This window comes from Molothrus ater, chromosome 9 (assembly GCF_012460135.2).
Source record: "Molothrus ater isolate BHLD 08-10-18 breed brown headed cowbird chromosome 9, BPBGC_Mater_1.1, whole genome shotgun sequence".
NCBI lineage: Eukaryota > Metazoa > Chordata > Aves > Passeriformes > Icteridae > Molothrus > Molothrus ater.
Genome location: NC_050486.2, coordinates 20,378,029 through 20,404,304, shown reverse-complemented (window position 1 = coordinate 20,404,304; position 26,276 = coordinate 20,378,029). Strand labels below are relative to the sequence as shown.

The 26,276-nt window shown below is 41.2% G+C and overlaps 1 protein-coding gene across 13 annotated transcripts in view; it reads right to left on the bottom strand.

Annotated features, from left to right (window-relative positions):
* The window catches only part of PTPRF (protein tyrosine phosphatase receptor type F), a 374,918-nt gene that overhangs the window by 170,620 nt on the left and 178,022 nt on the right, over nt 1-26,276 (bottom strand). For all 13 annotated transcript variants that reach the window (XM_054515796.1, XM_054515799.1, XM_054515805.1 and 10 more), the window contains exons 4-5: nt 23,127-23,272; nt 20,318-20,459 (exon numbers count right to left, since the gene is read on the bottom strand). In XM_054515796.1, the coding sequence (XP_054371771.1) occupies nt 20,318-20,459; nt 23,127-23,272 (288 nt within the window). The remainder of the gene's footprint in view (nt 1-20,317; nt 20,460-23,126; nt 23,273-26,276) is intronic.

Here is a 26,276-nt window from a genome sequence, read left to right as displayed (position 1 = left end):
TACCTAGGGCCTCTAAATCTTTCTTAAGCCAATACGCTCTCACAATAGGTTACCAGTCTCCAACATTTCCCCAGAAATATTTAGACTCAATTTTTTTTTTTTTTAATTATTAACCCTTGAGAGTTACCACAGAGAATTTAAGAAATGCAAGCAAATGAGACTTGAGAACATGGTAGCCAAAATGACGCCTGAATGACAGTTGGGAAGGTCTGACAGTGAGGTGGAGGTGTATGAAAACATCCACATTCCTACTCGCTGTGCTCAGACTGCAAGGGGCTTGGTAGTGTAAGACAGACAGGCTGCCTTGGCTGGGCTACCCAGCCATGAGAATGCACCATTTGCACATCAGGGTAGAAAACTTCTGCAACAAGACAGAAATCTCCAGAAAATGATGACACTCATCCTTGGAGAAAATGTAAAGAGTTAGCACAAGCTTTGTTCTACTCCAAGCAAGCATTTCTACATGGATGTGGTACTCCAGAGTGAAGCCTGTGCTGTTAGACCTCTTACCAACAGTTTGCATGGGGCTTTATGGAGTTAAACATGAAGCTTTCCTTCTCCTCAGGGTGCTTGGAGCCCAAAGCACACAAATCATGTAGAGAAATTAAAACCAGAATTGGGGAAATGAGAGGTATGAGATAATGTATTATTTTATATGGTCAGCTACACATCAGCATAAAGTAAAAAAAGGGGGGAAGAAAAAAAGCATCAGTAAAGCCAGTGAAACCAATCTTTGTAGCAGCAAGGACTCAATCTCCTGTTTTGCAGAAGGATGGCAGGCATGGGCTATGAACATTGCAAATGGCTCCTCTAGTCTTGGGACAGCATACCCTGAAGGACCTCACTTCCTGCAAGAAATGGCAGTAAGATTTGCAAGCTGCTATTAGGGTTCTGTCAAATTAATGAGTCTTAAGGGTACAAAGTTCCTCTCATGAATACAATAAACTGCTGCTATACTGATATAAGCTCTTTCCAGTTCAAATATTGATAGAGGAGTTGTGATCTACACTGGCATTACAATTTATGTCCAGTCTGGAGACATCCCTTGCTTTATAGACATAAGGCTAACAGGTTGGTTAGAGGTCAAAAATGAAGAAACAATTTTCATCATTCTTGATTATCTTTGAGAGATCCTGAAGCAGATGGAAGCTGCTCAGCCATTCAGTCAGTGTTACATATTTCACTCTTGACAAGGCTCTGGCACCATGAGCAGAGGGAAACCTGAGCAAGACTATTTCCTCCCATTTAACCTTCTTTATTATTAAACCTTTCAGTCATCACCAGAGCATTTCTTTGGCGAGTTGAGGATTTTTTAAAACAAAATACAGAGTTTAACGTACCTCCTTTTTACATACTCAGATCAGAGTCTTGAGACATGTTCTGGTTTTAATTATTAAGGCTGCTGGATGCTGTGGATCACTGACTGTAAGACAAAACTAATTCCTCTTCAGCCAAGCACTGCCAGTACATAACCCATATATCCCCAGGTATTAGCTAGTGGAATGAAAGCTAGTTACAGCTATCTGGCTCAAAATTAACTGACAGCATCACTGCAGATGCAATTCATGACAAGCTCCATCTTTCAAGTCAATAATAACTTTACTACATGGCCTGGTTTGCAAGGTAGCCCACCCTGAGCTACCACCTCATGTCACAACTGACATTTAAATAATAAATGGCAGCTCTGTTTTATTCAGTAAGGCACAGTGGAAGCTTTGCTAAATTTAACCATCCAATTAGCCTAGCAACATCCAGGATTTGGGATTTTTCAGAGTTCACTACTTCCGAGGAGGAAAGCTCAGTTACACCAATTAACATTCTCTCTCTAAACCGTGCAAGCAGCTACTTCCCTGTTCTTCCTGTGGTTTGAGAGGCAATGAGAACAACTGGGAGTCTAGCACCAACTTTTTAAGCTTCCCAGATGAAGATATTCTAACAGGTAATGCCAACCCCCTGGCTTGCTCTGGGCTCACACAAAAATAGACTCTACTGCTTTACCAGTATTGAGAAACTGTTGCTGGCAGAAAATAAAACAAAACCAGTTTCAAAGACAAATTAATTCTGTATAAAATTAACTATAATGTCTTAGCCCAAACCTTTTCATTAGCTCCAGCACACAAAACAGCCACCATTTCTTTTTAACCTTATGCTAATACAAAACACAAGCATCTCCTGCTGGCATGACTGCACACATTTCTTCTGCAAGCTCAGTGCAAGAGACAGTATGCCCAGAGATGGGCAATGGAAATTCTTCAGGTCACTTCAACCCAACATAAATACACGTCTACAGTATCTGAGCAGCAAGCACAGTGAATCCTGTTACATCCAGCTGGCTTTTCCTCTCTATTACACACAAAGCTGTCTTTATAGAAAAAGCTAGCTTGTAGCATCTCTCCTTCGATTTATGCAGATCACACTGAAGAGCAGAGGAGTGCTCTGAATATTAAGCTACTGCATCTAACTTAAAAAAATAAATACATAAGCTGAAGAGGAAAATCAGGGGAGACTTGGCAGGTGCTACCTGGGTATTTTATTCCAAGCCTCTGCTGTATCCTCACATGTCTTTGAAAGTAGGACAGGAACAAGGCACCTGCCCCTAAGCAGTGGGGTCAGAGCAGTCCCTTCCCAGCCAACAGAGCTGCAACAAATTCAGTGCTTTTGCTTTTCAATTACCTGCCCGCAAGAGCTAAAATACAAAGGGTATCAGACCCTTGAGGCAGCACACAGAAAAAAACTTTCCCAAATCCTGCTCAAAAATTCTAGGAATTTGCAATGGCTTTTAAAACACACTCATCCCCAGATTTCACAAGGACAGATTCTTTCCTGGACCTCTTCAGTTTAATCTCCTTAAGCCTGGAAGTTAAATCTTCATCTAGAGTGAAAATATTTTACCACTGTAATCTAGTTACAAGTATTTACACAATTTGCCCCAAATTCTCTCATTACAACTGCCATTCTCAATTATTCACAGGTAGTGGTACATGCAGTTTCCGTGGAAACCTGCAGATCACAACCAACTGATGTGCAGCCACTTGCAGGCAATGGGCACTCGAGCAGAGCTGCTCGGCTGCGTAATTGTGCTGATATTTGACCATTTGAAACCTACGGGTAGCAAAGGACTAGTTTACATTTCAGTGTCTAAATTTCAAGCATCTTAACTATTCCAGGGAGCAACCAAGACCTTGTATCTCCCAAAGCATAATAAACTTGATGAGGAGGCTGTAACTTTTATGACAACGCATTTTCAGCATTTCACTATCATTTTCTGTATTTACCATTGAAAGTAAATGTCAGATTACTCTACCGTAAAACTGGTCATAAGTGATTCACTCCATTACACTTCAGAATCTTCCTTGTTTTTAACTAGTGAAACTCTGCCAGTCATTTGCCTAAGATTGTGCTATCTCTTTTTTCCTTTACTTCCATTACTAGTTGCTTTATTTTATTTAAAATGTGAATATTGACATGATAAAATTTCTTATTCCTTTAAGGTTTTTTTCAGCATTTAACACTCTGAATGTCACGCAGCCTCAAAAGCAGTTATCTTAAAAAGGTTTCAGAGGCTCTTTGGAAATTCTCTTCGGATTACACTAATGCACAACAGAATAAAAGTATACCCTTGTCAGGCAGAACTGTGAAGCTACCCAATATTAAATTGCTGAGGCCTGACCATTCAGTGAGGGCTGTCCAGCTACTATCTTGTGCTCTCTAAGACAACAGACTCCACGATTTTTCTGTTTGAAAGGCTCATGCTTCTCCCTGATATACAGCATTCCACTGAGGTGCTGACTCTCACCAGGCACCCGCAATGCCTCATCACCCACACTTCATATTTTCACACAAGCTTCTTCACATTTTTTTTCCCATGCCAAGACAGAAGCCTCTCCACAGCACATTCACCAAGACACAGGATTACAAATCCTTCTTTTCCAATTGGATCTCTTCAGGATTCAAGCAACAATTATGCTGTAACCAGTAATACTCCAGGCTATCATTTTGTTTCTGTGTTATCTTGTGTCACATGCACAGGTTTGTGTGTACCCACCTACTGCTCTGTCTCCTCCCTGGACTTTTAGACGGCTGTGCAGAGCTCACTGCAGCCCGCTGTGCCTGTGTGGCCATGCTGGTTCAGGGGCTCTGCTGTGAGGCTCCACAGTCTGAGCCTTCATTACTCTAATGACACAGTCAGCAATGGCACACGAGGCTGCTGTGCCCCCTCTGTGAGCTGAGCCTTCTTCCTCCACCGCCATCCAGGAAACCAACTCAACTTGCACAAGTAAGATGGTGCAAGGCTCACTTTTTTATCCAGAGCTTTTCCACCTAGCATAGTCTAAGAACTGAAGCAGCAAATTAGGTTACTGGTGTAAATCAAGTACTGAGCTAACCCCAAATGAAGAAGAGTCACCTTGGGACTCAGTTACTCAAGTAGCACCACCCAATTGCACCTAGATGCTGGAGCAAGGAGCACTTCTCTGATGGGTGGAAATGCTCAGCACCAAGAAATTAAGCTCTAACTGAAGGAAACAGAATAAAAACATTTGTTGCGCCTGCATTATTCAGAATTTAGGGTTTGCCAAATGTAATTTCCAACTTATTTGTTTTGGAAAGTACTCAAGAGTTCACAGAGGGAACCCTCTATGTGTTACTTAAAAAGGCAGACTGATAAAGCACTTGGAAAGTATCTTTATGAAAAACAACAGATCTATTGAGAGAGCAGCAAGTAGAATGCCTACCCTGCACTGCTGCACAAAGCAGCTGACATGGTAACACAAAAATATGTCCTGAAAAATGGCATTTAGTATACTTCTGCTCCCCAGAAAAGCATCAGCAGATCATATGCAGACTTCTTTTATAAAAATATTATGGTAGAGGAATAAACAAAAGCTGCTTTTAATTCTATTGTCAAAGTGAAAGGTTATCATCTAAGGCAGCTGACTGGCATACTAAAGATAAGCACACCCAACCTACAGAGCTGCACCTCAATTCTAAACAAACTTTGGACTTCTGTGCACTCTCTTAAATGCTGCTTACTGGAAATGCAGTAGAACTTAAATTAGAAACAACATTCACTTTCCCTTCCTAACTGAGAATGAGAAATAGCCTGGAGCATGCACTGGTGATGGGATGAAACACTGGCAAAACTTCCTATGGTTTAGCCAAAACTCTACTGAAACTTGTATTTAACTACAGAGCTTCAGCTCTAAAGACCCCAGTTTTCCATGAGTATCTGTCAGGAATGTCATGAAGATGGAACAGCCTTCTACAAGAAATGCCAAAATAAGTTTAAAAATGCTGAAAGGGTCACACTAACAGCACTACAGAGTCATTGTTAACTCTGTAATTGGAATCTGGGTAATTTCCACTGTGAATCTTGTGTCTGCACCCCTCTATCTGATCCTCCATAGTAGCTGTAAATTAATGCCACAAGGAGAACAAGTTCAAACTCTGTTATTTGGCAGTGAGGTCCAGCTTCCATGAAATTCAGCATGTCATATCTCAAACTGAAAAGTGCATAAAGTAATGAATCACTAGGTTATATTCAGATTCTGCAGACTCATTTTTCAGCCAGAGAAAACCAGCACTTGCCACGCTTAGAATAGCAGCACTGATCTAAAGGCCAACAGTGTTGCAATTCTAAAAAAAAATGTATACCATAAAAGAACAGGTTAAGTGATAAGAGAAGGCATTTCAATTCTGTGCTTCAATGAGTGTTAGTGACACAGTCATTAGGAAGGTGGAGAAGATGAGCTGTCAAGTTTTGTGACTTATGTTTCAGACAGTTTTGTTAAACATGCCTTTTTCTTTTTTTCATGAATACTATGTATTTGCCACTGGTCAGATAAAGGCACTCTTCAGCAGCACAGGACTAGATGGGACACAGGACACTCCTGACTTCTCTTGCCTTTCTGCATATAAAAGCGGAAGAAAAGATCAAAAGAACCTGTTCTGTCTGGCTCAGCTCCATTCCTCAATTTTCTGCAGCATTGCTTAGGTCTTGTATACCTCACAAATAACAGCTCAGAAGTGTCAGGTTTAAATGTTCTAAGAAAAAAAGGGAAACTGACTTCAATCAAGTACTGATGGGTGAATGTCATTTACCATCCTTCATTTGCATCAAGCAGCTCAAAATCTGGAACTGGGGATCCTGAATACTAGGACACATTCACCGATCCAGAGCTGAATTTTAGGGAGGTAGGGAGTGAGAAATTGTCCTGGTGCTTGATGGCTTTTGAAATTTGCTTCTGATGGGTAAAAGCCCTCGGTCAAGTCTGGAGATGGGGAATGTGCATGCTTCTGCTGCCAAAATCAAGGCAAGGAAGACCTGGAGATAGCCTTCCACAGCTGCTAAGCTCTTGCCTTAGAGGGAAACACCCTCACCACAGCTACTGAGGCAAGATGCAAAGCACATCCTGCCTCAAAATCGTGGAGCATCTTGCATTATAAATAACAAAGACAGGCTACTGCTACAAACTGCGCAGGATTAATGAGGCAACATCCAACTTATTACATCTGAATAAAAGAGAGTACAAAGTCATCTGAACACAAGAAATTTGAAAAAAATACCCTGAGTCAGTGAGGCAAGTTCCCTCCTACTGCTTATCACAAAATCCCTCCTGAACTCTCATCTTTTGTCTAGTCTGACCCCGTACATTGAATCACCTGGACAAAAAGGGTTCCTGGAGTCTTCCAGATGTGTACTCAGCTGCCACAGGAATGAGTAAAACCATATGCTCAACCTGCAAGATGGAAGGAGTCCTGGAAGATGCCAATTAAAAGGGCTCACAATATTCAATACTGTGCCAGACAAGGTAAAGCTACTCCACAGTGCTGCCAAGCCCTGTTTCTACCACATGAGGACACATAATTTCGCTGTTGCAAACAACATAGGTTAAATCACAACTAAATATAACAGCACTTTTCAGCATGAAGACACAAGCATGGAGGAAAAGAGAGAAATTAAATCCAGAGTCCCTTCTAATACTAATAACAACAACCCACTGTCCCTTCTAGTACAAAGACTGAGGTCATAAATTATATCAGACATTAACATTGTCTTTTTTACAGACCACACAGTGAGGCTGGGAAACATCTTGCTATATGCAATATTATAAGCACATCAGAAGTTAAAGTTCAAAGCACAACTAGATTCTTCTTTCATTAGTTTGACTAAACCCACTGCCTTTAGCTCAAAAATGCCTAAAGTACACATCGGTAGAGGCCAGAGAAGCATGTACTTGAAGGAATTGTCACTCCAAGCATGGTCCTTGCAGACTTCTCTGGCACTCATAATTGACTCCTGGCCAAAAAAAAAAAAAAGTGGGATAGACCAACTTTCAGTTTCAGTCATTGCAGGTGTTTCTTATGGAAGCAAATTACAGTGTGAATTGCAATGTATGTACTTCTAGAAAAGCACAAAAACAGCACAGAGAATTTCAAGATTATCTAAAAAGGAAGCCAGGTGCTAGAAAATAAGCCAAACAACAGGGGCTTAATGAGCTCAAATGTTCAGCCTGTTGAAGAGGGTTTACAGAAGCCTATGTGGAAAAAGGGATCTCAGAGACACAGGGCAGAGAAGAGGTTTTACAATCTCAGGAAGAGACAAATGGCTTGGATTGGAGTCGAGATTATACAGTTTCAGCAATGGAATTATATATAAATGATTGGAGCAAACTGACCAGTTAGTGCTGGACTTACAGTTGCTTAGTGCCTTTTTTGGATGGTATAGTATATAATTTCTTAAAGACATCCTTATATCTGCCTTTAAGAAATGGCTGCATGGCTGAACCAAAGAGGATGTGAGTAAGAGATACCAGACATGGACCCTCTTACCCCAGAGCCTGTGATAAACTGAAGTGGCCACAGAGCCACGTACCCTGGCTGGTACGTGCTTGAACAGATGCAGTCTGCTCTCCCTGGGCACTCCCTGAAAGGCCTGAAGCAGGAGGAGTCTTATGGGCTTGGCTGCACTGGAAAGTGGTGTTAGAGACAGAATGTAACCACAAGAAAATGCATTAACTACACAACACAGCCATAACCTTACTATGATTTAATAGTGGGTATAGCTTGCCTCATCAATGCAAAGCCACATTCCATTAGACAGACAAATCCAGATTTCTGCTTTTATCAAATGCAAGTCACTAATAAGGGCCAGTCTGAATACTGGTTTGAATTAGGGGAAGAGGCTAGGGGTAGGTTTAACAATTAAGACATTTTTTGTCTTATTTTGTAAGTCAATACACTGAAAGTTTCTGAGGTCTTCTCAAAAGCCAACACCACCTCACACAAACTTCAAAAATTAAAATTCAGAATCGTGGGAAGTAAGTAAACCCAAGTTTGACATATTCCCCATGATTCGGTGCACAAAATAACCCCAAATGCTGCAAGCAAACACTAGGAGAAAGGAGGTGACACTGAAAAAAGTGGCAGCCTGCAAAGGGACAGACATCAACTCGCATTCTGCAAGGCCAGGGTTGCTGGGAAAATCAAATCCAGCTATCTGAAATATGGAGAGAAGCCACAAAAAAAGTACAAGGAGAACCAAAAGACTTTCCCTCTGCCAACCACAACAAATGGCTCAGTAATACAAAATGTCAGTTGGCACTTGAAGCACAGTGGATGGCCAGAGAGAAAGTGCATTTTTAAATCATTAACACATTGGGAACACACAGATGTGCAGTTCAGCTACATCTGTGCATTGTAATTTCTACAGTAGTCACAACTTAATGAATCATCAATTGTGACAAGATCAATGAACCGAACTGCACAACAAACTAACGCTAGTAAATTCATGCCTGGGGCAAGAGCTAAAGGTTTATTTTATTATTTTTTTTAGTACTTCTATAATTTTTAGTGTCTAATTAGTAAAAACATGAATCCTCCAGAACCCTTTTATTTCTTCCTCCCTTTTGAAAGTCCTACTGCAAAGGATAAAGATTTCATTCATGTTTGCTAAATTCAAGTCTGGATACTACTCATCTGATCAGCAGTTTCTCCTCAGGACCAGGAACACATGGCAGCAGAAGTTACAATGCTGGGATGTGCACTACATGCCAATCAGGTGGACTCTGATTGAGCCTACCACCTCTAGGCAAAACAACTGCTGCTTTTTCCACAAGGCCAGATTACTCCTGCAGGCAAAGCATCAGCTAAGAGTCTCTGCAATGCTACTTTTTGAAGGGACAAATGCACGTCCAAGTCAAGCAACCAAATAATTTATTTGCAAAGAACACACACTGAGTTTCCCCCTGGCCTCAATCCATTCAACAACTTCAATGCTGAGTTTGTTGATGACATGCATAATCCAGATAGGTTCCACATCAGTGATATTCTTACAGAAAATCTATGTTCCAAATTAACCAGGAGACAGGTAACAGCACCCCATCTTCTTACAAAGCAAGGTCCATGCAAGAGAAGGCTCTCCCTGCTGACCTCCTCACTCTTCCAGGTAAACCATTTTAATCTCTACCATATGTAGGCTTTCAGTGCATTAATACCTGCCAGGGGTTCAGCTGGACTCTTGTCTCCCTTCCAGACAGGCTCCAGGGAACAAGCAGCTCTGCTCAGCTTGGCTTGTTTGTCACACATTCAGAGTGGAGCTCCATCTGGAAGGCAATTCCATGAATTGTAGCACTGCTGGCATGCACTACTCTACCTCCTAGGACTCAAAGTGAAGGAGATACAGGCTCTCTTTAGAAGGCTGATTCTGTTCCAGCTCCTGACCTTCTTTATACTGGATGCCTTGTCACCTTGGACTGTGCATTCCCCAATTCATTACCTTCCCCTGCAGCAGCTTTTGTTAGTACCACCCCGTGCGCAGCTTATGCATTTTTCATCACTATATTTATCATTTCTGTTCTCTCTCCAAGGACTTTCTCCTCACTGGGACCAATTGTGGAAATGTCTAAACCAAAGAGATACAGAAAAATAAATTCCAATATTGCCTTGCTTGTAAACCAAACATCATTTTGGAGCTGTAGTACCAAAAAGCAAGGCTCTGTGTTTTTATGGTCTCCAACAGGTTAATATTTCCAACACCTTTCCAGTAGTATCAAAGTTATAATATCATAACACCAGTTCTACTGCCTGTAGCACTTTGTGCAGCCAGTTTTACTTAAAGCATTCTGCATCCTGTGCTGACAGGCACTTTTACCACAACGAAATTTTCCCCAGCTCCCCCTTGGAACAGCAACACAACAGTGAACATTCACGCACTACAGCTGGAAGAAGTTATAGCTCTGATTGCTATTTAGACTTCTCCACTCAACTCTAACACCCAAGAACCTGGAAAGGTTTCATCCATGCTGGACCCTTGTGATAAAAGGATTGAAGGAACAGAGCACAGGATTAGCACGACAGATGAATACATTGCAGTGTTTTCCCATTGCAACATCCAACCTACCTCATCAAGGCACCAGATAATCTTGAAAAGACAGATCTTATTATACCTCACACCTGCTGGTTTCCTTAGGATAAAGGATTTGAAAGAGCTATTCCAGAGCTCTGGGCAGAAAGAATCTGAGCAGGTGGGAGTGCCAGAAAGAGTCACTTACTTTATTATCCAACTGAAATAACCACAAGAATAAACAGTTGTTAGAAAAGTCTATGGGGAAGGTGGTATTTCACTACAACAGCACTGGGCTTCTAAGACAGCATGTACAATGCATATATTTTAGGTTATCATGCTTGATACCAAACATACTTTAGTCACTAGCAGCTCAAGTTAAAATTAAAAACAAATGTTCACAATAATTACTTCTTGCATCCAAAATTAGGGCAAATTATTCCTTTTGCTCCTTAACTGGGCATTGCATTTTAATAAGCATCACAATTATAAAGCCTTGCCGACATCATACTGTACATAAACAACGCAAGACCAACAAGAGATCATAAGGATAACTGCTTATGGCACTTGCGAATAAGCATCATACACAGAAACCAGCTGTTGGAATGATCAATATTACAGGTCTTCAGTGCAAAACCTGCTTTCTTTTGCATCCCAGACTAAGACCAAGAGGCAGCCCATCAGCAGCCATTATGTGATTTTCCTTTTTCTACAGGGGAGAAATTTAAAATACTTGTTGAATGTTCTCTTCCACAGGTATAGTAAGAAACACATGTACTCCCTACATGAACATGCTCTCTTCTGAACAGCTGTTGTTGCTACAGATTTATTAGCATGCACTTATATTCCACTTTCACACTTTTCTGGCTTACGTTTTAAAATGATTTTTCCAAGAATGACTTAATTTGGGCTATGACTTTATTTTTTTAGTGAGAGGAAGAAGATAAGACACTGAACCTTAGACAGTTGGATGGAACCTTCCTTGCACGCAGAGTATTTGCTTTTGTAGCAGTAAGCACTGCATTCCCCACAGTCACAGTTATCACATTCTGTACTCTCCAATCTGTGTTTTACATTTAAGAACTTACTCTCCAGTTTTATCAAGGGGATATATTCTCCCACTTTCACACAAGAAGGTACAGAAGATCACCATCCAAAGTGACTGTGTAAGCCATGGCATGCTAGTAAATGACAACGGGTCACTAAGCTGTGGGCAGTCTCTTGGTAATGAGCAGATACAAAAGATAATTGTGCAAAAATAGTGCCTCAGAAAGGCTTTCCAGACACCTCACTCTTGCTCTTCCATTTTTTCTTTGGAAGCAAAGCAGATAATCCACCTGGCATTATCAAGCAGCATTTCCGATTAATTTCCAGTAGTTAAGCAATGAGTTACTACTTCTTACAGAAGGCTATTCCACAACCTAACAGACTTCAAAGACTCTAGAAATGCACACCAGCAACAAACTTTATTAGTCAGCAGGAGACAGCAGCAGGACTGAGATACCAGCCACAGAGAGCACATCTGCCAATAACAGGTTGCCACAGATGCTCTCAGAACAAGGCATCTTGAAAGAGATTCAGCCATAAGAAAGGTCTTTTGAAACATCTGATGATAAAGACCTCTTATTTTAGTTTTCAATGGTCACCAGTAGATGTTGAATCTGCCAAGAAATGTGTGTGGGTTATTTTGACAAGGTTTACAGTTACACAAATTATCTAAAGGAATTAAGTTCTTGTTTTCCTGCTCTAAATGAATTAAATAAATTTCCATTAAATGCCTTTTACAATGAGTAAATGATTAATTTATAATTATGGGGTTTCATGTCTTTTTTTTCTCCTCTGAAAGACTTCTAGAACGCAGTTCATTAATAAAAGTATTTTCTTCTGGCTGCCAGTCCTCCAAAATAATTTTATCATCTGAGAGCCACCAGGTCCATCCTCAGACTAGTTATTACCAAATAAACATTTGGAGAGCCAAATCAGGGCTCACTGTCACCTAATCAACTCCACTCTCTTGTTAGTTATTTTTTATTAGTCGTACAATATTGGTCCCTATCAACAAGTTCCTCAAACATCAGTTTTGAAATGATGAGATTCATTAGCAGCCTTTGCACAAAAGGTGGGGCTTAAATTGACAGTGCTGTGTCAATTTAAGTGCTGTGGAGATGCTGTAAATAAAGATGACAGTCAAAAAAATCAAGTCAGAAGAGCCAAATCACCTTAAGTGACAGCAATAGTATGAAAGATAAGAAATAATTAGAATTTTTGCTCTAAGGCTGGCACATATTGCTTGGAAACATGGAGGGGGGGAGAGGGGAGGGGAATTAGATAAATGCAGAGAAGTTATGCTAGCCAGTGACCAACTGAATCTAAAATGCAACTATGATCCTAGAGTCCATTCAAATGTCTATCTCCAAAATTCATCAATTCATCAGTGCTTTTGAAAAGGCCTTTGCAAGACTCCTTGTGTGCACATCCCTAGTAGAGCATGTTCAGAAAAGTCCCTGAAATCAAACAGGAACAGGTGCAGAATAGGAGAAAGCACTGAGGCCAGGAAAATCAAAAAAGAAGACTGTCTCCCATGAAACTCATGCAGGATTTTACAGCAAGGGGAGGCTTAGATGGCCCCTTCTGGCTACCTAGGACCTAAACACTCATTTTCCCAACAAAATAATCTGCTTCAAGATTTACAATATTTTAATTATACCCATGTTATTTTTGCCTTTTCTTCCTCCATAATACCTAGCACAAGAACTTTACAGGACACCCACCTTCTCCTTGGCAGCCTTCACTTTGCTGCTCCATTCTCCTGCCATTTTCAGACCACCACTCTTTTTCGCCTAGGCTGGTGCCATGTTTCCCCCTGGTTTTACTGCCTATTGACACCATCAAAATCCCAGTGCTGTCAAAGCTTTCCAGACATGGTTGTGGCCCTGGCAGGGCCAGGGCACATGGGAATGCCAGCCCTTCTGCAGGGACATGAACGGCAGCGCTGGTGGTTGCTGCCTCCCAGCTGGGACCGATGATCTGTTCCAACAGAGAGTCAAAACAGATTAGCTTAAACCACAGACAATTTAATCTAACCTGTCTGATTTCAAACTGGAACAGAGAAGCAGAAGCAGTCATCTGGCCATCCCTGGCCTCAGCTGGGAGATGGCAGCCCACAGGGACACCTCTCCAGCAAGACAGAAACCTGCCTGCATGAGCACATCCCTGCCAGAGAGTTCAACTAATCTGCTTGTGCCTCATTTACCTATTGGAATAGGCTGAAGGCTTTGACAGCAGAGCAGCACTAGAACAGCCTGACACACTTTTCATGACAATCTTCCAGGAAGCTCTAAGGTAACACAGAGTGAGAAGCAACTTGTCTCAACACCCTGAGCCCAAGAAAAAAGAGAAAATAATGCCCAAGACTCAATTATTCATTTTCCTAACAGACAGAAGATATCAGTGGGTTGCCACAAGGCTCTGAATAAACATGCACATTTCTGAATATCTTCATGAGGGACTTCAAAAATGGAGCAAATAAAATGGAGACAACTACTACTGGCAACAGAATTTCTTAGCTGAACATCATTTCCAGTACCAAAGTCAGAACTTACAAGCTGTTAAATAAACTTGGAATAAATAAATTATGTGAGACAAGAAGCTCTCAGAAGTGTTTTACAGGATATAACCACACAATTACAACTTCAAGCTACTTGGCAATATAAGCCCTTTTGCAGAATATACTCCTATTCTTATTTGTTTGACACTTAAAGTTCACTTGTTTTTATCTGGAAAGTCCTTCCCAAATCACAGGTGCTCCTTTCGGGCATTGCAATACCACAGAAACTTGCTGCTAAGAACGTGACAACATCCCATCCCATTACAGATATCATCCCATAAGACCTCATTTGAGAGGTAATATGCAGAAACAGCCATTTGCTGCAAAAGAAAAACGTTCTCAAGATTGAGAGGTCAGTACCTATTCAGACACAAGGTTTTATGGGAGTGCACAGCTCCAAAGGGTTCAGCTTGGCATTAACAATGTGATATTTCATATAAAACTTTTCAAAGGTTGTATTTCTTGCTTCATAAACTTGTGGAATGAACCTGGATGTTAACCTTAGAGCATGGCAGTCTTCTGAGGGAACTTGCTATCACGGATACATTACATGGTTATGTGCCATTAGTTAATCATTTAAACAGAGATAAGAAATGGAAATTATGGCATTTGGGTCTGATACGTTCTAAAGATCTGCTGACTCTCCTGTTTGAAGGAGAGACCAACAACAGTTAAAACTTTTCTTCATCTGAGAAAATTACTTCTTTGTCTTTCACTCACATCAAAGAAAGTCTTTCTTGTTAAATATTATAAAAATAAACTATTTTTATAGTTTAGTGGGACTAATGTTACTGAATCCAATCTTTAACAGCAAATAAATATAATATGCACAGAACCAGGAGTTCCACACCTGGATTAAAATGACAGGTGCTCTACAGATACCAAAACTAAGTAGCTGAAACACTTTCTCAGATACCATGGCAGTCTAGGTTTTGGCAGCATGGCACGTAATAGTGATACAAGTAAAACAGCCTCTGTACATTTTCTTGGTCTAATTGAAACTGATCACAAATTCTCCTCAATCTTCTGTATGTAGTGAGACTAAGAGACCACCTCTTTCCCCTGGAGGATCCTTCTAGCCACACTGGTCAGTGCCAGGGAAATAACTAGAGTTGCTAGCACGATAACAGGGCTCCTGAATTGACCCAACCAATACTGGGCAACCTGCTGTCAAGCAGCACAATGCACCCTTTCCTTGAACACTAGTTAGGCCTCAAAAGCACAAGTCCACATGAGCTCCGATTTAGATTCTTTTAGGTGACAACCTGAACTTTGCAGTGAGGCCATCAAGAGTAGTTGGCTTAATGTTTCTCTTTTTAACAAGCACGGGACATGCCAAGGCCCAATGAAAAGCAGACTCAGGCTTCTTCATTTCTCTGTGCATCACTGCGTGTTGGGACACTTCCCTAAGCAGGGAAGCACGAGGAGTCTCACTGTGCTGGAGCTCCTGGCAAAGCCAAGATGCAGAGATCCATGAACTGCCTGCCTCCTGCAGGAAGTGCAATTGGGATTGCCTGTGTAGAGAGCTAAGAACAGGAGTAGGACTTCTGCAGTAGGATCACTGCAGTCTTTCTTCCCAGGGAGAGACCAAAGGATGTTGGAACAGTTAATTAACATTAAACATGTAGAAGAAAGACCTGTCCTCTCTTGACCAGAGACATGAAGAGAATAGTACCAATCCCAGGAGCAGCAGAGCACAGGGAGCTTTAATTCATTTACACAGTCATGCAAACAGATTCAATTTCCACTCTGTAATTGTTTCAATTTTGCAACAAATTGCAAGAAATTCTTCCTGGCAAAAAGATGCAAAAGCAATGAAGCCAAAGTACAGTGATCCAACTGATCCTTTTGTAACTAACCAAACACAAAGAAGGATTAAACATAGCTAACTTCTGTTTACTATTCCAATGACAAAAATCACTTTTAGATGGATGTTTACAAAAAGGGCATATTGGTTCAGGCCTTCCGAGATCTAGCTCTCTGCAGAAATCATTTGTAACAGTCAAATGTTTACCATTTACAGCATTTCAAACAGGGTAACCCCAGGAACTGGAATGCAGCTGGCAGATGGTGAAAGAAATTAAGCTCATGACATGGTTCAGTAAACAGCAAATTATGTTATGCTAGAAGTGCTTGCCACCCCAGGACAACTGCTGCACTTAAAAACTTTCTAGGTGTGCTAGTTTTGGCTGGGATAGACTTGATTTTCTTTGTAGTAGCTTGTATTGGGCTGTGTTTTGGATTTGTGCTGAGCACAATGCTGATACCATGAGGATGTTTCTGTTCACAGTAAAACACCAGGGCTGCAGTGAAACGCTCCTAAACTTCCTCAACTTCTGTCAGCACAAAGCCAGCCAGCAAAACTTAACTTTCCAGGTTACCTTGAGACCGAAACCCACTGTGCAAGAACTTCCTCAGTTCTTCTGTCTGTCCTCTTTAGCAGGAGCTGCTCTCCTGTGGAGCCCAGCAGCACTCTCCAGGCAAATAACTACATGCCACATGATTAGGAGTCTGGGATAGAGGCATAGGGGATTTGCATAGATCTAGAATGGAAATTGGAGATGGTATTTTCATTTAACCTACTTAATAACAAAGGGAAATGAAACTGAATATATTTAGTGTCACTTGAATATGACTGTATGTTCCGGATTACAAGGGAGTGAAAAAAAGACTGCTTGTAAAGCATTAAAGGACCAGTTGCAATTAACTGGTTTTCCAGTTCTGGAAATCAAAACTCAATGTCCCATTTGGAAAGCCCCGGGAGAAGGGACTGATAACATACTTTGTATTTGAGCTACCTTTTTCTCCCAAAGAATCAATATATTTCTCCCTGCCCCTTGAAGACCTTTTTTTCCACTGCTTTTCCCTATCTTCCCATTGGGTGGAAACTGCTGGAAAACAGACTGAAGGCATCCTTTGATGAACAGGCACCCAGACACAAACACTGTTGCCATCACCTTTCCCAAGAGAGCTGCAATGCAGAGCATACAAGCAGTCTCATGGAAGGACATCATGGACTTCTGCAGTCCTGCCATCAGCTTGTTGCTACGTTCTTGCACGCTGGCATCCTTTCTACTTATATTTCATATAACCTCCCTATTTAAAATGTTCTGTAATTCTCAAAATTACCACTGAATAATATATTTATTAATTTGTTAGTGCCACTAACTGTCCCTGAGGCTTTTCTTGAGAATGTGTGTCAGCTTATTGATTCTAGCCTTCCCCCTCCCTGAACTGCTTTCCTCCTCTGCCAAGCAGAAACATAGTTCTGTGCTGCTTCAGGTCATAATTGGAAAAAAGATAGAAATGTTCAATATGACTCATACATAATTCAGCTTATCAGCTACCCAGGAGAAATGAGAAGAGAAGGTCTACGCATGTCTATTTCTTCTACTATCAACAGGAGAAGTAATTTCCAGTTACACAAAGTATACGTAGTTTGGTCACAACAGGATCTGCAGTTAGAAGGGAAAAATGAGAGACATGGAAGCAAAGAATAAAAGGGCAGTAGGGAACCAAATTGTTAAAAGAGATTCACTTATGTGAGAATTCCTGATTCCCCAGGAAGACTGGACTCATGCTTCTCTCTTAATACTCAGAATGAAGCAAGTTGGAAATTAGAAAGGATAACCTGCTTCTGATCTGTAAAACATCGCAGAAATCTAAATAAAATAAAGCTCCAGCTTAGTTAGCTACAAAGACATCTAGTAAGGAGCCTGCTAAACCCTAACTGTGACTTCTGGATTTAATGTTAAGGCCTATGTTCTAAAGGCAAATTGTGAGAAGGAGCATTAAAACCTATTGTTATAAAGGATTTTTAATGTAAAAATCAATACATGCTGTGTATTTAGCAGCATGTAACCACGAGGACGCCTATGATAAGCTTTGTCATGCACCAGGGACGACTGCATTAGTCAAATTCTTGAAAGGAAGTGCAGAATGTCTGTATCATTCAAACTGCCATCTGAGACCAATTACGGAAATTATTTTAACCCCAAAAGCAGAGGGAAAAATCCAGTCCTAGTTGATAGTCTTGAGAGTGCCAAGGGTTCCACATGAATGTGTAATTTTCAAATACCTCTACAAAATTAATGTTAGAAAAGTGATGGTGTAACAGAGAATTTGTGCACTTAACACTATTTTTTGAAGCCACTGAGAGTAAACAAGCACAATCAGGGCAACATCTCCTTCACCAAAGTGTAAGCAAAGGAATATTAATAGTAACTTTAAAAAAATCATATTCAGAAAATGCAGAAACATTATAATCTCTATCAGACAACGCAGAAAAATAAGATGACGTGACTGGAAAATTACAGAGCTGTCTGTAGAAAAGTCTCATAAAAGGGAAATGTAAAACATAGTTTCTTAAATACAAATACATCATAACAGAACCCATCTTCTTTATTAGTTAAGCCAACATAAAAGGCACATGTAGTTCTTCATCCTCACAGTCAAGCTCACAACTCTATATGCACGAGCACATACAAATTGTTAGGCAGCAAATGTTTCTTAATTTTGCCCATTACAAGAGTGCCCAGCAAGGGGTCGATACTCTTCAGTTTGAGTGGAAAACACAGCCCCCCCAGCCTGCAGATCGTTTTTGACCTGATGGGATCATGTTCAACTATCATTACTCCCAATTAAATGAATTTTCCAAACAGAAAAGCAGGCTCAGTGTTTGACTGCTACTGACTTTTGCTTCTGCAGCTGTTAAATTGTGTGCCTGCATGTCTTTTCCTGTCTGTGGTATTTCCTAACATTCCCTATTTATGTGGTGGTCTGCAAGCTTTACCTCATCAGGAAATCAGCAGGAGCACCATGGAGCTATGAAATACTGTTGTGTTCCTTGATGCAAGGCATGTCTCTGTGGGCCTTTGAACACTTAACACAGAGCAAATAAATTATTAGCGTGTGTGTGCATGTGCATACATATCCAAGATACATAAAGGCAACTACAACTAAAGGGAACAGGAATGTGCAAGGAAGAGTGGTATTCAAGCATGCAGTATCACAAAAATCCAGTTGCAGGAAGCATTTAAATGCAGATCCGCACATAAACTGCTGAAAGAGCTCCACTGAGCTTTGTGCACTCACATGCACTGCTGCATAGGCAAGAAGTAACAAAAAGAATGTGATTTTTGTCCCCCAATAATTTTCAAGTCTATAGCACTTGTTACCCTATTCTTAATAATACTATTACTGGAGAGCAAGCTGATCTTTAAGATGCCCCACCTCCAGAAAGAAGATACACAATCACATCAGGTACTGAATGATTTCTATGATTCCCATCACCACGGTGCCTGAGCACATTACAGTTGTTTAATGTATTCTTTGTCACAGAGCAGAAAGGAAAATATGATTACCTCTATGCTATAAATGGGGATGGGAGAACAAGGAACAATAGGCAACTTGTCATGTGTGGCTGGCACACTCACCACTGGGATAACCACTCTCCTCTGATTCAAAATCCTACAGCAATAAACACTTTCCAGTCTGGTTTTTTCATTACTTAGAAGTTTCTACATCAATCTATAAACCACAAGCAATTTGCCTAAGCCTTTTCCTGCTTGTAAGGGGTAAAAATGCAAGGGGTAAAAAATCCATTCAGCCAAATGCCCCAGGATTTCTAACATCTCAGTACATTTACAAATTCCTATATATAAACAAATGATAGAACACATTTATGTCCTGGAAAAATCCCATCTTTCGTTAAAAGCAGAAAATAATTCTGACAATTTAATATTTTAAAAAATCAAGTGTTCACAAGCCTGTTTATATCTAATAAACTGCTTTCCCACAAACATTTAGCAGAAACAACATAGCAAGCAAAATAAAACCTGCTCATATAGCAGACAAGGAGGAAAATCTATTCCTTAACAGGAGAGACAGAATTAAAAGTTGTGAGTACAGTGAAGAATAAACACAACTAAATTTCACATCACATTAAAAACCTGAAGAGTAACCTGAAAATCTGTGTGCTGATTTAATCCAGAAGGTACAGCAGCATAGATTAAGTTTCTGATTGTCAGATACAATACTTAGATACCCTGAAGATGGGTATTATATGAAAGCAAATAGATGAGAAAAGTATACAAATGTCTCTGTAGATAGCCCTCCAAGTCAGAAATGACACCTCTCAATCAGACAACAAAAACACTCTAAAGACAGCTCAGAATCTGCAATCCTTCCATGATTGTCTCAAAATATGATGTTCTATTATAGGAGAAATTATAGCAGCTGCTGCAGGAAGAACACAGCTTTACCCAATCAAGCTAGAATATCACCACACCATTTAAATGCAGCACATCAGCATGTAGCTGCCAAAGCTGTCTCCTGCCACTTAAGGAAAGCAAGAACTTCGCCCTTACCTTCTAACACTGTTAACTTGGCACTGGTGTTTATCTCCCCCACACTGTTGGTGGCTGTGCACTCATAGATAGCCTCATCTCGATGGACACGCAGGGGCTGTATCCGCAGAACTGATCCCGACCCATCATCGAACTCGATAACCTTTGAAAAGGAAAAGAAAGCACTTCATTACTGCTGTCTTCTGCAACAAACACTGAAAGTCAAAACAACCCAGGGGTTGAAGAACAAAAACCAAAACAAAACAAGTCCTGTAAGCCCTAAAATACCATGCAGTGAGTTAAGTGTTCCAAATGCAGTAGCACAAAAATTTCAGTGTCAAGAACACATTTGTCCTCTGAGAAGGCCAGAACAAATGAAGATCCAATGAGGTTCTTTATGGATCAATTAAGGTTGACAAATTATCAACCTGGTAATAAAGATGTGAATCTGATGATTTAAAACATCTGAGCCATATTTGCACTAATGATTTTACTAATCACTGGTAACAATTTAGTGCCAACTTTCACCTTGATGGAAGAGGAGAATGATAAACTCCTGTGGGATTGCAGGGAAACAGTAACAAAACTTGAATAAAACCTTGAGCACCTTCAGCACGTGCTAACTCCAGCAGTGAGGGGTTTTAATGCTCCTCAGCACTGGGTACTTTGCAACTCTGGCATAATCAACAATGATGTAATTACACTTCCTTCTTCAGCATAAGTAAATTAAGTCTTTAATAAATCATTGTCTTTCCATCCATCCTGCTAAGCTGCAAAATGCATTACTCTGACTTATACATGGAAGAAAAAGGTATTTATTAGTTTGTCGCTGGATCACTATATGCTATTTCTTAACTGCAAGGATGTGAAGGCACAGCCTCAAGCCACTATTAATGCCAAACTCACCCTTCTCCTATTACAGAGTACAGCAAAAGTTGGAAATACCACCTGATGTGCAGACAGTGACAGCATGAGGGAGAGGAAGATGCCACCCACTCCTGTCCCTTGGGAACTGAGGGGGAGATGAAGAGACTTAAAGGATCCTTCATTCCAGACATGGATGTCAACCTAGGGCTGCTATCCCCATGCAAAACTTCCACCCTATTTTCAAGGGCCTGTTTAGGAGCACTTCCCACGGTGTAAAGATCAAAAGAGAGAACAGGAAGGAGGAGAACAATGCACCACAAGAGCCTGCAGTGACAGGAGAATTAGGAAGAAATCAAAAGGTAACCAAGACCACTAAAAAAATCTGTTATTCCTCATGCTGGAAGGAATAGCCCTTCCATTTAAAGAAGAAATCCCTAATGCAGTCAGGTAAAGAAAGAGAAATATGAATATCACCACAATACACTTTAAAGAATTAATTTTTTAAAAACACTTATCTTTAAATTAAACATGAAACTGTGACAATATACTAAATCTTTACAAAGGGCAGAGCTACCGCTAAATTTTAAAACAAGACAAAGTCAGCTACAGAGATTAATTCACTTCAGTGATAAGGACTAAAAAGCTAAGAGATGAAACAGCAGAAATCTCTTTTGCCCTCACTATCCTTTGAACCAACACTGTGTGATAGGAACAGAGCTACAACTACTAAGGGCCAGACAGATGCTGAGGCCAAAATGTTGTTAACTTGCTAACAATGGATACCTCTTCTGTGTCACAACTTAGCATGTGTACAACGGATTTGTTTTTTTTCTCCATTTAAACTTACTTCCCAATTTTCCCTAATTAAAACTAATAATGAAGTAAAATTAATAGTTACTTAGGAAAAAAATAATCACTATCTCCTGACACAAGCTATTCATCCAAACTGATGTGAACAAAGGTATGAAATTGCTAATATAAATGCATATAATATGGCATAGCCCTCTGGTAAGCCACAGCAAGCACCAAATTCACTATAATGGTTGTATGGTTGTATCTACTTACAAATTAGATAGTTACTATACAACAAACCTTTACCAGAGAAAAATAACAATGTAAAACAAGATTAAAATTGATTACTTTAATCAAGGTTTTCTGCTCACATATGAATTCATGATTAAAATTGGTGAGTTGAATCAATCCATTCTGGGCAGCAAAGTCATCTTGTGCTCCAGTCAGGAAAGCAAAAACATCAAAGACAAGGGATTAGAGGAAAGGCAGCAGAATTGCAGAAGAGTCACATTTGCAAGGGCAGTTTTAGAGAAGGGAGCCCAACACCAAAAAGGAAAGCAGAGAAAAAGGTGGAGAAAGTCAGTGAAAATGTATTTGCTATGTAAAATATAAACCAAATTTCCCCTTTTCATAGATGTTTCTGATACCTGCTCTTCTCCCTTTCCTTCTCTCCTGCTTTAGCTCACAGGGACATCAATTAACCCTTCACCGTTACCCTTCCAAGTACCTTTGGGGGAGGGATGGCAGTAACCATCACTTAAAGATTTCCAGTAATGTTTTGGTATCTCACTTTTGAATTCAATTGGGGATTGCAGGTCAAAGAGCTGCCTTATAAATTCTGACAATGAAAAGAAAAAGATAGTGCTAGATCCAGCTCTTATCTGCCATCCAGTTCTCTGTAAGCCCCAGTCTCCCATGTGAAGGAGGATGTCCTGTTGGTGTGTTTCCAGCATCATGCTCAAAGGACACCACCTGCTCCACAGATTGCATTGCTGCAGGGAAGGAAACTCGCTTTACACTAAAGCTTTACACTCTGTATTGTAGTGATGAAGAGATACCCAGGTTGCAGTGATGATTATTGTGCAATTAAGACCTGTGAGGATTAGACTGATCACCAAATTTTCGGGTTTTGGTTTTTTGTTGGTTTTTTTTTTCCCCTTTTGGTAATTACCTCAAACCGCTGAGAACTGACTTTCTTCCCCTTCTTCATCCACGTGATACGAGGTTTGGGCTCTCCTGTTGCCTGACACACAAAAGAGGCCACTCCTCCAGAAATCCCAATCTGATCTTCAGGAGCCTTCATAAACGTTGGCTTGCCTGGAAAAAATAACCAAATCACCCCCATGAGGACATAACATCAGATAAAGCATGGAATGTGTCATGTTAATCTAAATTATAAGGTAACTGGTGCTCTTACTACAAATCCAGGCTGAATGGCCTCAGCCACACAAATTCAGTGCAGACTGCAACATGACAAGGACAGTTTCTGCTTGAGTACCTTTTTCTCCTGAAATGGTAAAGTCCATCTGGCTTGCCTATAAATGAGGGCAATAGAAGGCTCTCCCCTGCCCCCTGGGCATTCATTCAGGTATATGACAATTTGGAACAATTTTGCAGTTTATTTTTTAATAAATGGATTTTTGCAGATTTGTACCACGCTCATAGCACTGGCAATTACAGAACAGCTGACACACCAAACCTATGAAATGTACCATATCTTGACATTAGTTTAACTGAAAGCTGTTAACATATCCATAAACATTAACAGATACAGTTTTAAGTATACAAATAACAACCTTTAGTCTTCATTTTAAATGTGGACTGACATAAAATCCTACAGTTTAAGTATCTGGAAACCTGCAGAGGGCTAGCCTATGCTTGTTAAGAAACTAATCACTAGAAATGAAAGTCAGCAAAGAAACCAAAATAGCATTCAGGCATGAAAGACTTGGCAAAAATAATAAAATAAAAAAGTATCAAATAACATTTAAATAATCAATTTAAAAACTCATGAAAATAGAGCTGTGTCTTTGAGATTTGCATAACAGATTCAGATGGATAAAACTATGCATGCAGGTTGAATGGTTGTATTATTCTTCTGTATGGGAAAATTTTGCACTATGTGATCTGAGGATCATCTTGAAACACCGCTTTGTCCTCATGAGAAGCATTTGATGATCTCATATTCCTGTAAAGCACTAAAACATTTAACTCCACAGGGAGAGTTAACAGAGTCCACCCATGATGCCATTCCACACACAGGTCACACTACGGCCATGTTTCAAATACAATTCTGATCAACCACCTCAAAGATGAACCTGACCTATAAAGAGGTCAGAGACAACTGCTGGCATGTAGAAAGGAGCCTGACTAAAAGAAGAAACCTGTTCAACCCCAAGATAACAAACCAATGACCCCAGCAGAGCTGCTGGTGGTTCCACACCTTCACATTCCAGACACATCCATGAGTGTGTCCTTGGGGGAGTGGGACATGACATCTGTCAGCCCAGGTGCTTTGACCTCTAGCCAAACTGAGGGCTGAACTTCCCTGATCTAGGAGGGATACAAATTCAGCGATGCCAAAAGACCACAGCCTTTAAATGTATTTTTCTAATGCATGAGAGATTCAAATTCTATGGGTGCAGCTGCAGTTACAGCCAAACCAGGCAGGCGGTGGCAGTGACTGAAGAGGGCAGGGGCAAGTGCTCTGCTCCTCATCCCCCCCCACTGCTCCTCCCTGCTGCCTCCAGACACTGGCACCTGAATCCTACAAGGAGCCTCAGCATCATCAAAGCCTCTGTGGAACAGATTTGGGCTCCTAACCTGGCACAAAGATGCTTTTTTCTTCTTTTCCAAATAGAGCATGGAGAGCAGTGGCTCAGGACAGGATGAGGCAGAGCTCAGGAGACAGCACCTTTCTCTCAGCAAATGTGGAGCACAATTTCACCCCTGGACTGCAGTCCTGGGAGACTTGGCTGAAACTGTGACACCTCCTCAACCCTAGTTCCACCTTCTGGTTTAGCCCACATTAACTGCTTCTGCTGAGCCCTGTCTTGGCAGTGTGGCATGGTGTGACAACACACACAGCCACTCAACCAAGTGAACTACTTCAACCCTCCCTGCTTTTGACAAAGTCCAGAGACCAGGTTCTGCCAGGCCAGGGAGACTGCCAAAGGCCCAGGATGCTTCTTGCTTCTCCCACATGGCACCACTGCCTGTGAGGGGTGTTGGGGTATGCTGGAAGATGGTCTTTGTGAGAAGAGGTCAGGGCTGCCCTGTGCTGGACACAGAGATCCCACAGCATGGCACAGCCAGGCTTGTCATGGTGGTGCCTCTGTGGTAACGGGTTAAGAAAAGGCAGAACACCTCACAGGAGTGAGGAATGAGGTAAAAAGTGAGGAACAGCCCTGTCAGCACCGAGCCAGAGGGGCATGAGGAGCTCCAGGTGCCTGAGCAGGTATTGCCCTGCAGCCCATGGAGACACTAGGGTGAAGCAGGTATTTCCTGGCAGCCTGCAGCTGGCTGAGGACAACCCACTGCTTTCAGAGTGAGAGACAAGGCCAGACCAGTGGAGAGAGACCCAGCAGTGGAGGCCACCCACAGCAGAGGGGGGTGGCACTCAGCCACTGCAGAGGCAGCAGGACAGCAGAGCCCCCCCAAACCTGCAACAGCCACTGCTCCACACGGGCTGTGCCCTGGGCTGGGGAGCCACCAAGCACCCACGTGGGGACATGCCAGCCCCAACCTGGCTGATCTGGGGGTCACAGCTGACACGCTGCAGTGCAGACCTGGACCTCTGCAGCTCACTCAGCCTGATTTCCAAAAGGTGGGTGGTGGATCCAGCATGGCCAGCACTGCCTGCACAGAAATGGATACACATGTTCTGTCCTCAATAAGCTTCTCTGAAGAAGTATCACAGACCTGGCCTCACCACAGAAATTCCTCACAAAAGTGTACTGAATTTTGCCATCCTTGGTGTGGAGTCCCCAGACTGTGCTCAAACCCCAGAAAATGCCTTTTAAGACATGATGGCTGCTGTCTAAAGGCTTTGGCACATTGTCCTGACATGAACAGCAAGCAATTATTAAGTCTGCTTGCTTAACTGATGCTGATTCCACATATTTACTCATCTATAATCATGTCTATTTCTACTTAGTTTGTATTTACATATATCTCTGTTTATTCACCTTTCATCTATTCCAGAGAAATGTTAATTTACCATTCAGGCTGCTAGTGATGGCATTGTGATTGACTGTTTTGCTATGCAGTGTGCTGAGCTGATGCCTTGTATTGCACTTCAGCAGCTGATTTGGTTTTCTGA